Source organism: Micromys minutus (genome assembly GCF_963924665.1).
Source record: "Micromys minutus genome assembly, chromosome: 16".
Lineage (NCBI taxonomy): Eukaryota > Metazoa > Chordata > Mammalia > Rodentia > Muridae > Micromys > Micromys minutus.
The window spans coordinates 21,094,476-21,108,827 of record NC_137985.1 but is presented as its reverse complement, the minus strand read 5'-3'; the positions used below and the strand labels follow the sequence as shown (position 1 = coordinate 21,108,827).

The 14,352-nt window shown below is 45.3% G+C and overlaps 1 protein-coding gene across 1 annotated transcript in view; it reads right to left on the bottom strand.

Moving 5' to 3' along the window:
* Positions 1 to 1,331: 1,331 nt before the first annotated feature.
* EEPD1 (endonuclease/exonuclease/phosphatase family domain containing 1) overlaps positions 1,332 to 14,352 on the bottom strand; it is a 103,406-nt gene continuing 90,385 nt past the window's right edge. Inside the window, exons 5-8 of the mRNA XM_080929829.1 lie at positions 13,466 to 13,600; positions 10,756 to 10,894; positions 5,078 to 5,272; positions 1,332 to 2,020 (exon numbers count right to left, since the gene is read on the bottom strand). Of these exons, the coding sequence (XP_080785955.1) occupies positions 1,821 to 2,020; positions 5,078 to 5,272; positions 10,756 to 10,894; positions 13,466 to 13,600 (669 nt within the window). The 3' untranslated portion in view covers positions 1,332 to 1,820. The remainder of the gene's footprint in view (positions 2,021 to 5,077; positions 5,273 to 10,755; positions 10,895 to 13,465; positions 13,601 to 14,352) is intronic.

Genomic DNA, 14,352 nt, shown 5'->3' with positions numbered 1-14,352 from the left:
CACAAGGGATCAACTCAGAGGCAACACATAAAACCTCACAAGATGCTCCATCCTGGGCAGAGGTATAGGTTAATGATGGCTGAAAAGGAGCCTTTCTTCAGTGATGTAGCTGCTTATTATAAGTTCCCCATGTTCCTTTACTCAGAAAATTAAAGGCACTGGTTCACCAACCTAGACTTGGGTAGGACCATTCTTTGGCCTGCTGGTGGTGAGCACACACTTGTTCACATCTCTTCAGAAAAAAAAAAAGTTGACATAATAGAGTTGAAGACAAAACTGCTTGGTGACAGTTTCTTCATCTTGGGCTGCTCTGAACTTGGTGTGAAAAAAGTAATAAACTCTTGGCTTCCACGGGAGTGTGGAATGACCTAGAGAATGTAAGACTAGGATTTATGCTTTATTTTTATAATGCCATATACAGGATAAGCAAGGGGTTGACATTGTGACTAGGTTTTACATTCCGAGCATCCTGGCTTTGGACCTCTTTAGTTTTTGGCTGAGTGACTATCAGGAGCTGTGAAATGGGCAGTCATTGTAATAGAAGGGTGACCTGCTGTTTATAGAAGATAAACCCAACTCAGCTCAGGCTCAGAGAAGTCTACCTGTTCTTGCTACCCCTCCAAAGCTTCCCACTGACCCCTGAATTTCCATCAACACAGTGAAACACTGAGGTTTATCCTCCTGCTAATCCTGAATCAGAAATCATTCCTTAGACTCTACAGGCAACTGATTCCCTGATTCTTCCCTCTAAAACACAAAGTCCAAGTATGCTCAAGTCCCTTACCCAGCATGGTACAGTATTTGCATACAGCCTACACAAATATTATGTTAAACCATCCAGATATGAGGACATCCAACGCAATGTTAAGTCCTACAAAACAATTGTTGTGCCATCTTGTTTAGAGGAGAATGACAAGAACTATATTTGTTTGGTACCCATAATTTAAAAATTATGTTTTCATATCTGGTTGGCTGGATCTCTAATTGTAGGGTCTGTTGATTCACTGACCATGCTTGCCTCAGAATCAGCAGAGGAAGCTCTAAGCTCAGAAGATAGTGTATGGGGATGGTGCAAGGAAATGAGTTTTTCTGGTAGAAATCATGCACTGCACTAAAGGTCCCCCTAGGAGAAAATTTAGCAAAGTATAGATGAAGGTGAAGCAGAGAGGGGGGAATCAATAGGGATGACAGGCGTCTGAGAGGTACCTTTGTAGGGTCCCAGGTAGGGACATAAAGGGGGCAGAGGAGGGAAAGGCCTTTGGGAGTGGGTAGCCATGGCTCACAGAACTGAAATGAGAAAACAGGACAACCCATCCCACACTCAGACTGAATCCAGGCAGATTAATCCGTTTATTATTTCTTTTTTTTTTTCAAAAGAAAACTAAACATCTTTGAGAAGTGCATTCATCACAGTTAAAAGCTTCCTGAAATCTGTCGGCAGAACGTGACATCCTGGCGAGGCAGAACGGAGAGCTGTGGCATTGACTGTCAGCCTGAGCCATCCTTCCCACCTCCACCTTACTGCTCTGATACTGTTCTCATGCTGCTAAACAATTCAGACAGCAGTGCAGCCCCCACCCCATGCCTGAACAGCTACACAACAACAAGATTTGCAATCGCAGCCAGCTTCACCGTGATGCCCGACATAGACATTTCCTGACAGGCTCTGATCAGGAGAGGTACTAAAATGTTCACAAAGTAGACAGCGGTCCAGGGACCAAGACTAAGGTCCTCAGAATGATGATTCACAGGCCCTGGATCTTCCCACCCTGGATCCTTCCTATGTTCCCCCAAGTCAGAGGCTGGAAAGAGCGGTGTTATCACCGCTCATGTTTGATGTTGGCTTCACTTGGCTCTAAGGTGACTCTGTTGTCATTCCTGGAGACTTCCTTCTTGCTCCAGTCCTTTTCTGTATACAATTCAGCAAGCACAGGGCAATGTTCAGAAGCGACTCCACCCCAGGACCAGTTATCTGGAATCCAAGGGTTTGTGAGACCTTCTCTCACAACAGCCCAGTGACCTGAAGAGAGAGAAGAGACCAAGAATTAGAGTAAGGGCGGCCAGCACTGTTCACCTGTAAGTCAAGCTCTCCTGACAGCCTTGCTCCGGTAAGCTGGCCTGCATAATCAAACACTCAGGGCCAACTAAATCTTCTTTTTAATTTTCCATATAACATAAATGGCAGTAGTTTACTCACATAGGTATCAAGTGTACCCAGAGATCTGGTGTCTTATCCAGCTAAAAGGTATACAGAAGGACCCACTCCTTGTTCATACAGTGTCACAAATGTGACCAACAAAACTAAAAGTAAATGATAGTTTACCATTTCTTGTGAATATCTTAACTTATTCCTAACATTTTTACATGTGTATATAATACGTCTTATTCATATGAATCCCAATCTCTTTAGACCCTGACTGCCCAAATCCATCTCCCTCCCAAGTTCATGCCTTCCTTTTTATTATAACCTACTGAATCCAATTAGCATTTGGAATTTTATAGTATTAAGGATTAAAGCCAAGGCCCTGAATATGTGAGGCCAGCACTACACTGTACCTCTGATGACAAATGGACGTTTGACAAAGTTAATTCACAGAGCATAAATACTCAGAGAGCGTTAGAAGACAATTTGCTATAGAAAGGATGAAAAAGACAAGCTTATAATGGTTAGCGGGAAAGTATTGACATCTTTGAAGTAAAGGGAGAAATATAAAACATAGGGATTGTATCTGAAAACCACAAACAATTACAAAACAATTGCAAGGAACTGCTGCGCTCCTCTGTGATATGTGACGTCAGGGTTAATCTAAGGTGTGAAGGGCCTGGATTCGGTCTGGCCTGGGCAGCAAAGCTGACAGCTAGGGTAGGGGGACTTGTCCCTACACCTCAGCTTCCACATCTTGGTGGTGGGGGACAAATTAAAGGACGGCTCAGCTTCACCATTTCTGACAGAAGTGCCTCCCACAAGTGCCCTTCAGGGAGCCTAGTAGCCCTGGGCTCCAACAAAAGTTCTGCAAATCACATCTTTCCACAGGCGATAATGGCTAATGCCCAGGAGAAGCCCAGGTGAGCCTCTAGGCTGGCAACACAGTCATCCACACTTAACGTTCTAAATCCCAAGGAACTGGGGGCGCTGACTGTGTGGCCAAGTCTTGCAGTGGGACCCAGAAATGGCTTCTTTTCCTTTATTTTTTCCTTAAGATTTATTTTATGTATATAAGTACACTGTAGCTGTCTTCACACACACTAGAAGAGGGCATCAGATCTCATTACAGATGGTTGTAAACCACCATGTGGTTGCTTGGAATTGAACTCAGGACCTCTGGAAGAGCAGTCAGTGCTGAGCCATCTCTCCACCCTACTTGTTTTCCCTTTTAAAGCTCTTGCTGTAGTACATGACAATTCTGCAGAGCTACAGGAGAGACTTAGAAGATCAGTCTAGGCTTTCATCAAACACCCTGCTACTGGTTTGGGGATGTTGCATAGCATCCTGGGCATCTAAAGGCTTTAGGGTTCCATCTGCAGCACCACATTCATACCTACAGAGAAGCCTACCATTCTCCCAGAGAGCTAGCTGTCTCCTGGCTCTGTGGCTCACAGGCTGAGGCTGCGTGGAGTATCCTCCATGTTGTGTTCTTTGGGGAGCTCTGAGGATTTCTCTTGTCCTTCTGTGAGATTATGTGTTATGATTTGGTTCCTAGAGGTTCCCTAAAGGCTCATGTGTTGTCGACTTGGTCCCCAGCTGATAGGTACCACTGGGAGGTGACAGAAGGTTGAGGTGGTAGGAAAAGTTAAGTCATTGGGTACAAGCCCTTTCAGGGACACTGGGACTGCAACCACTCCCTGGATCCTTCCCTCTTCTTCTTGGCTGCTTTCAGGGGTGTGTGGGGAGAAGACAGACAAAACAATGTCCCAAACTCACAATTACTGACACAGGTGCTATCCACAAATCTCAGATATTTTACCACATGTACTGTCTCATATCTAAAAGCCATCACACCAGGTGATCATGGACTGAAGCCTTTGAAACTATGAGTCAAAGAAAACTTTTCCTTGTAGGTTGACTATCTTGGGTATTTTTGTCACAGTGACAGAAACACTAATCGTGAAGTGTCTCCTTACCTCTGAAAGTGTACAGTGTACCTCATTCCAAATGACAGGACTTGAATGTTTGACAAATGTTCACTGAATAAGTGTTCTTAATGTTCAGGCAAGTTAACAATTCACCTCTGAATCATGACCCTGATGACCTACGAAGGTGACTATAACTGGGTTTGCATGCAAAATGCTCCCATGGACTAGTGGTTATCTTTAAATTATTTGGCACATGCCCTTCCCTCTTAGACATGTCTCTGACCCAACAATGGCACAGTGGAAGCCGATAATTAGCATTGGCTGTCTCTGCCAGGTCCTCGGCCCATTACTGTAGGATGATGTCATTATACAACAAGGCAGGTGGAGCCTGGATGAGAAGGAAAGGTAGCTGGGGAAAAGTCTAGGAAGGAGAGAGGAGGAAGAGAAAGTGATAGATTCAAGAGGAGGCAACATAGAAGCCAATGTGGATGTTTCTCTCAGCGCATCTCTATATGAATAGAGTTGTTATGAATATTTTATAAGGGATGGAATTGTACAGGATCATTTGACTTATCTAGGTGAGCAAATTATATCATACCAATTGCATCAGAGTATTTTGGTTTATCCTTTGATGTGGTGACTTAATTGAGTTCAAAGAGGGTGTAGTGGCGGGACACAAAAAGCCCGCCACGGAGTTGGGATGTGTGTGTGCAAGACTTGGTGACAACAAGTCAAGATAAAGTGAGTGAAAACAGCGTGCGAGGGTGGTCATGGACCACCAGGACAGAGGCAGCCAGGGTGGACAGAATGGAGCGCACCTGGGTCAAAACAAGCCAGGGTCTCTGAATAATGAGAGTTGGTGTGGAGCCTCTAAGGGAACGACATCCCGCAGTGCCATGTGGCCCTACAGTTGCCAGCACTAGCATGGGATAAACGGTTATCACATTTTACTTTTACCGAAACCCACTACTAAACAGAGATAGCAGGAGGAGGCTTCCCCTACCTGTGAATACTTTCTTTAAGCTTTTGCTGATCCAGATGTTGTCCACAGACTTGGAGCCTTGAGGATTCCTTGTGCTGATATTGGTGAAGGTATGAGCCGGGATCAGGTGGTAAAATTTTTCTCTCCTTAGAATATCATAGTCACTGTTATCTGGCCCTTGGCCAAAATCCCCTAAAATAACAACATCCTTTTCTCCTGGGAATAAAAGAAAGAAAATCAAAAATAACAGATCAGAAGCAAAAGCCAACATTAGAAATGAAAGGGTCTTTGGTTCTCTGGTTTGACCACTCAGGGTTTAGGGCCACAGGCCTTTTCTTGTTTTCCTGTCCTTTCTTGTGTACCCACTGACTATGAACATAGCTTAATTTGGAAATGAGGGATACTGTGAAACAGAAACATCCCCATTCAGTGTGTCTGGGCTCTAAACTCACAGTAGGAAAAGGAATAAAAGGCCTTGCTCATATATCTAACAACAGTTCAGCAAACCTTTACAGAATGTCTCGTCAGGACCTGCCTGTGCAGGAGTCAGGGATGAACACAAGACTATCCCTGACCTCTGGGATTTCACAGTCTGATGAAGAGACAGCGGAGGAAACCGCTGAGGTCAGAGTACACGTCTAAAACCAGAAACAGGTACCAAGGGCACAAGGAAGGTTGCCAGAGAGGCTCCTCAGGGCTGGGAGCTGGTTTTGGTCTTAGTGAATGCACAGAAGCTATCAGGATGGTAAAGATGAGAGTAAGATGCTAGGCAATGAAGCAATCTTGTTTGGAGGGGGTTATGGCAGAATCTGGAGAAGCCAGATGCTTCCAGAGTGAAGGTTTAAGAAGTCAGATAAGGGCTGGCTCTAAGATAAAGGTGCCTGCTGTCAAGCCTAGTGGCCTGAGTTCAATACCCAAAGCTTAAATAGTAGAAGGAGAGAACTAGCTCCTATAAGTTGTACTCTGACCTCATGCAAGAGATGCAGGCAGCAGCTACTCTCTAATTGGCAGGCATGTCCTCTCTGCCTGGGAATCAGATCAGAACAATGAACCACGAGAAAGACTGGGTGTTCTCTCATCACCCAGTGAGCAACCCAGAGCATCAGTGTAGATAGTTTACTATGCTCTTGAGCAGGTCATTTCTTAGTTTGTCTCCAAAATTTACAGCTGTAAATAATGCTAAAGTGAGACATTCACTCGGGTGTCTGTGTCCCTGGTTTCTGTGCAGAAGACCAGTTAAAAGTATGGTCTTTGTTCATATTCTAGATAAGTGATGTTGGCCTCATTACCAGAGGCTGTTCTCATGTCAATCCAGCAATGTGAGCAACGCCAACGGTGAGCGTCCTCAGCCAGGCGATTTGGTATGCTTTCTTTCTATACGTAGACAAATAAGATGTGCTCGTGGCCTTGAGGATGCAGTACCCACACAAATTATTTAGGATTCTGCACAAGAATTTATTAACTCATTCAAGCATTTGTTTCCATAAGTATGAGTTTCCTGGTTATATATTTTAAAACCTGGCTTATATTCACTACTATGCTATTTGCTTTGTTACTTTGCTTTTCCAGAAAGGAGCTTGTAGTGCCCCATCCCACCCCCACACCATGTTGTCTTTTAGGGTGTTTTTGGTCTGACTGCTTTCATTCCTTGTGACCTGCTGAACACTCCAGAATCACCTGAATCTTTTCTGGCCTAGCCGTAGAATTAGCCACTTCTCCAAGAAACCCATCTGCCCTCAACTTCTAGTTGGGTGGGCCACAGATACTTCTTTCTTGGGGTACTAATGATGCATTAACTGTTTATAGAAGCTTTATATATGTTTAAAGAATGGGGACCCTCTGCTACACAGATGAGCTTTTCCAATCTTTGCCATGGTGACAACGAAGTCAAATAAATGTTCAATCAGCATTTATAGTTTGGATTCTCATTATTTTTCTCTTTGATTAGTTTTGTTTTTGAGGTGGGGTCTTGCTGTACTTCAGAGTGGCCTGGGACTCATGATCATCCACTGCTAGGATTGTAAATATATACCACAGTTTCCTTTCCCATCTCTCTTTTTCTCTCTCTCTTCTTTCTTCCCTCCTTCCTTCCTTCTTTCTCTTTTGAAGACTGAACACAATTCAAGACAGGCAAGGACTCTTATAGAGCCCCAATTTTTACTTATTACTTTGAGACAAGACATAACTAAATTATCCAATCTGCCTGTGATCCAGGTAAGCCTTGAATATGCAATGCCCTGTTCAGCTTCCCATAATAGACAGAAAGAGGAGTAGTCTTACAGCATGAATCCTACAGAGCATCATTTCTGTGAACAATATTTTCTGTCCCCATCCTAGGAGAAAATAGTTGGGTGACTCAGGTTGTTGCTACCTCTCAACTTGGCAGACATAGGCGGGGCTTCAGTCTAACCAAATGAAGAGAACAATCTGTTTCCTGATAATTGTTGACAAGCCTAGAAGAAGCCAGAGTTCCTGTAAGTGCCTGGCACAGGCTCTTCCAGGCGGTGCAAGCCTCCTTCCTTCTCTCCTGAGCCACATTAGTGAGAGTCTACCAGAGACACAGCAGCAGAAAGGACTTTCTTGTGTGTAAATAAGGGCTACAAAGAGAGGGCAGGGGACAAGTTGAAAGGTTGTCCCTTTGAGATATTTTAGACATTTCTCTCACTGCCTCCAGGAAATAAATAGTTATGAAGTACTTCCCAAGTAACATGAATAGGAATTCCAAAAGAACAATGGCCCCCAGCCATGCTAGACTAGATTCCCATGGACTGGGCTGACCCTTGTGGGGAATTTACTGCAGCGAATTTGCAGCAACGCCACAGTCCCTAGGTAATGAGGTTTCTGTTGCCCTCTGTAAGAGGCACCATAGAGAAAGCATCTCATAAACAAAATAGCATAACCTTCAACAAAATGCTTTTCCTTGGTATTAATATTTACCCACCAGTATTAATTAATGATAGCTAAAGGGAAAGAAATCTAAAGTGAAATGATAGAAGAGACCAGCAGGGGGCACCTGTGTGCTGCAAATGACAGCCTCCCCCAGAAGGACCCAAGAGGAGCCTCTCCCACTGCTCCACTTCCTAAAACTTAAGATCACACCCACAGTGTGAATCGGGGTGAGCTCAAGCATTGGAAAATCAGCACCAGTTTCTCACAGGAAAACCCACTTCAGAGTATGGCTGAACAGACCCCAGGGCTGATGGCCTAGGACAATGACCAGAGCCCTTTGCTACTGTAAACTACTGATCACACACTGTGTAGACTACTTCTTGGACAACACGTCATTTAACCGTCACCACTCCTGTGAGACAGATGATGTGACATTCTCCTCTTTGCAGGTTAGAAAGCTCAGACTCTGAAAACTGAATAATTTGCCCAACATCATGGAGGTGGCTCTCAAACCTAGAGTTCTTCACAAAGAGGGAGGGAGGAAGAGGCTCAGATGCCAGCTGCTGTTGGTCCTAACACATGGAAAGATAAGGTCAGGGTCTACTGTACAAGCACACGGCGAATCTGTGTCCGTAGGAAAAAGACCTCTGAATGAAGAAGGTAAGGACGCTAGCACGTGTAATGCTAGAAAAACCTAAGGCTCTGGGAGACTGAGGCAGAAAACGCCCAGCTTTCAGTGGGGTGCAGACCCGAGCACTGGTGGGAAAGGGCAGCTCAGCAAGCAGGAGGAAGGCTGGTGTCAGGGGTCACTCAGCCAGCTCTGTGTAGCTCCGCAAACGAAAACAAAGGTTCCCTTTGAATGGGCACATCCAGATTTCTCACAACCCGTCCTTCTGACTCAATGTGTGTCAGAGGTGACACGGCCGTGGCTTTACCCCTAAGAATGTGCAGCCCAAATTCTCTTGATCACAGGCCCGAGTGGACTCCCTAGCCATTGTTCCTTGAGTTCCTAGGAATAAGGACGGAAAGTGTTGGGCCAGTTTCCCCAGAGATCCCCTTGATTTAGGAAGGGCCAGTAACACCCACTGAAGTGACTCCCCACTGAGATGCATGCAGGCCTTTCTAGATGATTCCATGAGCAGCATTAGACTCACAGAGGAAAACCTTGTCCTCAAGCCCTGATAGGGTTAAGAGCAAGTTCCATGAAAGAACAAACATAGGATCTCTGATGCCAACTGGGTTTCACATTCCAGACAAAGGCAGAAAGGCCTGGAGTTTGCAAATCAGATGTTTCTGTCTCTCTGTGGGGAAGGAGGGGAGGTGTTATCTTCCCCTGAGCAGAACCATTTTCCTTCCCTGTAGGCTGAAGCACTTCCTCAACCCCCTGGGTCACCAGTTAATAATTAACTGGGTATCAGTGACAAGCAGGGGAATGGGGGGGCATGAGTCACTGTCCCTACCTGGATGTGTCAAGACCAAGTCATGCAGTGGGTCAGTCAATAGGCCCTTGGCAATATGGAACTTGCCTAAAGTTTTCTGATAAATTCCTGAACTATCCCTGGAAACCAGGGGCAGAATGGTATCTGCTTATGGGATTTTACGGAATTTCAGAAAAATTATGAAGAAGCATCTTTGTTTCCTGCATCTGTGAGACAGAGACAAATAGAAATGTCCATAGATATAAAAAGGTCTCAAGTCATCCTTTTAAGAGGTGAGACTAGTTGTGGGTGAAGTTTCCCACATAGCTACTTATTGGATGGGATATCACATGCTTTTCACCCTGAAGATACATCATTTACATAGAAATACATCATTTACATAGAGCAGGTCCTAAGCCTGTATATTCATATTCATAGTGTGCAAAGATTGAAACAACCCAAGGGCCTACCAACAGATGGGTGGATAAACAATAAAATGTAACACAGCAATAGAGTATTGTTCGCCACAAAAAGGATTGCACATTTGGCACATTATACAACACCACTAATCTGGAAAATACTATGCTAAGTGAGAAAAGACAGACACAGAAGGAAAACACTATGTGCTTCTTCTCACATGAAGCACGCCATCAAATTCATGAACAGAAAGGATAGTACTGTGGCTGCTGGGCCAGAAAGGACAGAAGACCAGGATTCAGGGGTACAAAGTTCCAAAAGGAAGATGGCAGTGTTCTGGAGAGAGATGGTGGTGGCCAATGCACAGCACTGTATATACACTGAATGCTACTGAAGTGCACACTTACAATCACCATAATGGCAAACGTTATTACAATAAAAAAGGCTTTGAAAATGTAAAGTCATAACTGGACAGGAATATTTCTAGCCAATTATTTACTGAATCTCCCACTATACTGGGACAAGTTGGTGACCAGAAGTCCAGTCAAGACTCAAGAATACAGAAAGAATTTCGAGGTCTCCAGCTACAGTTCTTTCTTCACCTTATTGCCTCCTGTCCCTCCTGCACAAGAACACGCGCAGATCTGCAGGTGGTACCACCAGAGGAGTCAATGCAGGAAGTGTCACAGCAGAGGAATATCGCTACTTATATTTCCTTCTCTGGCCCTCTCCATCCAAGAGGCAGACAGACCACATCAATGGTAGCTTGACACCCACAGGAAAAGCCCTTGGACACAAAGGAGGGGCATGCAGAAAGGTCAAGTGGGATTCACAAGAGCAAGGAGTGTGAATGCTACTGGCTCCATGACTTCTCCTGAGTGGCTGAGCTAAGAGATCAGAGAGATGTCTGGGAAAAGGCTCCATTGCCTGCCCTGAAGAAGTGTTGCCCACCCAGAGATAGAGATCCATCCCTACCTTTCAGGGTTTCCTGGAGGGTTAGTGCAAAGTTCAATAATCGGTGGCCATCACCGTGATTCTTGCTTGAATTCTCAGCTCCTGGGAGGGCCAGAGCTGTCAGCTGGAGGTTAACCAGGGTCAACTCATTACTTCCTACCTAGGTAGCAGGAAATAAAGAAACAGGGAAAGCCTTAGATATTCACATTTCTTCCTTTTACAATGGATTAATAAATGGTGTTCTACATGCAGTGGCAATGGTAAATGGAGCTAGTTTGTATGCACAAGAGGCAACCCAAGGTATTTTATTTTAGATTTATTGAATCTAAAGTCTACAACTCTAACATCCAGCCTTCTACCTCTATTTCCTCAGAGGTGAAAATCATCACATATCTGGAAGTGGTAGGATCTTTGGTAAACGTTTTGTACAACTGTACGCAAGAAGGAAGTGTCTCTAGTATCTGGACATTACAGACTTAAGGCTGTTCTCCACAAGGCTAGCTCGAAGTTCCCCACCAAATCCTCTTTGTTCCTATGTAACCAATTGTGTACTAACAACCACTTTAACCTGATTTGGTTTTCTGTAAAAACCAAAGTTCAACAACCAACCCAAGGCAGAAGATCTACTCGGAGCCTGGGCCCCAGGGTGTCTCTCATGGTCTTCTGATGGGGTATACATGTAAGGATGTTTTATCTTCTGGGCTACCATAACATTGCTCAGCTGTTCTGTGTTTAGCAAGTCTGCCTTTTTTGTTGCCATGGCAACAAACACTAAACATTTCTGAGAAAGGATGAATGTATGGGCCCCAAGATGTGGAAAGTACAAGTCTTATCTTGCAGGTGTGGCCCCAGTTCACCATCACTGCCATCAGGACAGACAGTTCTACAGATGCTGCTGTCACATCCAGAGAAGCCACCTTGAGGCTTGGACTGGGATATGCTGCCTGTAGGGATAAGCTGTCTGTGTCCTAGACTGTTGACCATTCCTTGAACATGACTTGAAGAACAAGAAGCCAAGGGTAGAGCTGGGTGATTGCTTCCAATGATCTGAAGCCATCATTCCCAATGCCACATCTAGTACCTTCTTTATTACCCTATTAAATATAGTTTGCCTTTTTATATTAGCTAAAGACGGTGTTTTACAAGTTGTTTTTGTAAGGGGGTAGGCATGGTAGCTATTCTGTCATGCCAGCTCTCGAGGAGCTGAGGGGGCAGGGTTGGGAAGGTTCATTATGTAGGCCACATAGCAAGACTCTTTCTCAAAAGATAATACCTCCAGCAAAAATACCAGCCTGCTTTTTAGCTACATAAGCTGGTTGTGGCTGCCTGTTCCATTTAGCCAGAGACAGGACAAGTCATTTAAAAGTTAAATGTATTGTTAGGTTTAAAGATAATCCTGGCTAACTCATGGATCAGAATCACAGGTGCCAGGAATGCAGACAGAAACTAATCAATATGGCAGGAAGAGGGATTAAAGGAGCCACTTGGTACCACAACAGACACATCTGTGTGAGCATACACTGACCTCATCACCTTTACTACTATAAATTCAAGAGATGTGACACAGGCTTATACATCCCATGATAGAGACACAGCCTGTCCCCAAGCTCCACCTCCTGCTGTGGTTAAATGATGATGGGCTTGGGGGTGAGTTTAAAGCTCCAGAATTACTGAGGAACACACCGGAAAAAAATAGTCCTAATGCCCATAGAGAATGACTTGCTGGGCTCTCAAAAGGGATCAAGCTGTCTTAATTCACAGGTAAGTAATGATGAGGTTCATTGCCTCTGTGGTGACTTTCTGCCTTCCTCTCATGTTGTCCATCATCAAAGCACTTTGGGATTCGGGAGCATTGTCAAGAGGTAGGCAGGCCACAACAGAAAGACCATACTCAGATTCACCCCACCCAGATGCTCCCAGACAGCTTCTTCATGGACAGGGATGCGTAAAGAGAGGCCAGTGACAGGCGTCCCTCGGCCTTGAGCTCCTGGATCCCATCTCCAAACCAACAAGCCCTCAATGGGCCCATTCTTCTTGACATCTAAACAGTGAGGCCTGAGGGACAGTTGAAGAGGAGATGCTCCTTAGAGCAGCTCTGCCAAGTATGGCCATTCTGACCCCATTAGCTAGTACCAAACAGGTAGTACCCAGGGAGCACACTTGAAAACAGCCTGGGCCCTATCCCAGATGGGTGAGGCTTGTGGAATGCCTGATTTTAAGAAAGGTCATTCTGCTGTATAACATGTATGGGAGCAGTTGTATACATTAGTTTCCCACTTTCTTCCTTCCCCTCTATCTGTCTGTCTGTCTAACATATATCTATCAACTAAATATCATGTACTTACCAACTGTCTGTCTGTCTGCCTAGCTAGCTATCTGTTTTCGAGAAGAGGTTTTACTAGGTTACCTAAGGTGGTCTTGAACTCCCGGACTCAAGCAATTCTTTTGCCACAGTCCCTGTTGCTGAGACAACAAGGGACAACAAGGTGCCTCACTCCTCCCAGGTTACTGTCTTCCTGCTTACCATTGAGTTAGACGTTTTCTGGGTCTAAGATGCCCTCAAAAATCCCTTCATTCCTGCCCTGTAGAAGGTCACCTATTCCAGAATAGGTACTAAGCCTACACTAAGAGAATACAATCAAGTGAGAAAGATGTGGCTTCTCTGGGTCAGTGTCACCAAGACTTCCCTTCTGGAAGAAACTGGATTTCTGAAGTGATGGGAAGCAGGTACCTTGAACCTGGCGAGGAAAGGGCTGGGACCCACAGCCTTCGCATGACCGTTGTTGGGTGAGCTCTCCCTCCCAGGGATGTCTCTCAGCTCCACATTGGCTGCTGTGTCCCACAGGAATCCAGAGTAGCAGGGGCCCTGCAGGGCAGATGGAAACAGGGTCTTTGTGCCAGGTTCCTAATTCTAAGAGGCACACAGCATAAGGCAAAGCAGAACAACCAGACATGGAACAGCAGGCTCTTCTTTAGGTCCTCATGGTCACTCACATGGGGTGCTTCTATAAGGAAGAACATACCTCCAAGTCACAGTGGACCCCCACACCGATGCCCAGTGCAGAGTTTTCCTCATGGCCAGGGGTGCCTAGCTCTTCCCTTTATGGGATAGGAGAAGCACACACCAGGCCCAGAATTGCTTTTGAATGGCCACATGCCAGGAGGCAACAGCTTCCATCTACACCTGACAGATGAGGTCACTGCTGTTCAGAGAGACTGAGTAACTCCCCTACGACCCTGTAGCTTAGGTGCCAACATGGGAGTTCAAAGACTCTAAGGACTGGATAAGCCTGTGGGTAAGTTACTGCTTGCAAAACATGGTGCCTCGCCTCCTCTCAGTCAGTATTTGCCAGATGAACGGAGATCAGTGCTCAGGGGTTCTAGTGATCTGAAACTGGGCTTTCTGCAGATGGACGGGGCTGCACACAGAGGTCTGAAGCCTGGGTCAGAATCCCTGATGAGGAGGTGCAGACAAAGTTGGGGTGTGGTGGGCAAAGTTCAAGGCCCCCTGTCTAGCGCTAGGAATCAGAGAAGTCTCTTCCACTCTGCTTGCTTCAGGCACTGCCTCTGGGGCCTTAATAGGTAGAGAAATGCATCAGTCTGCCTACTCCAGCTGAG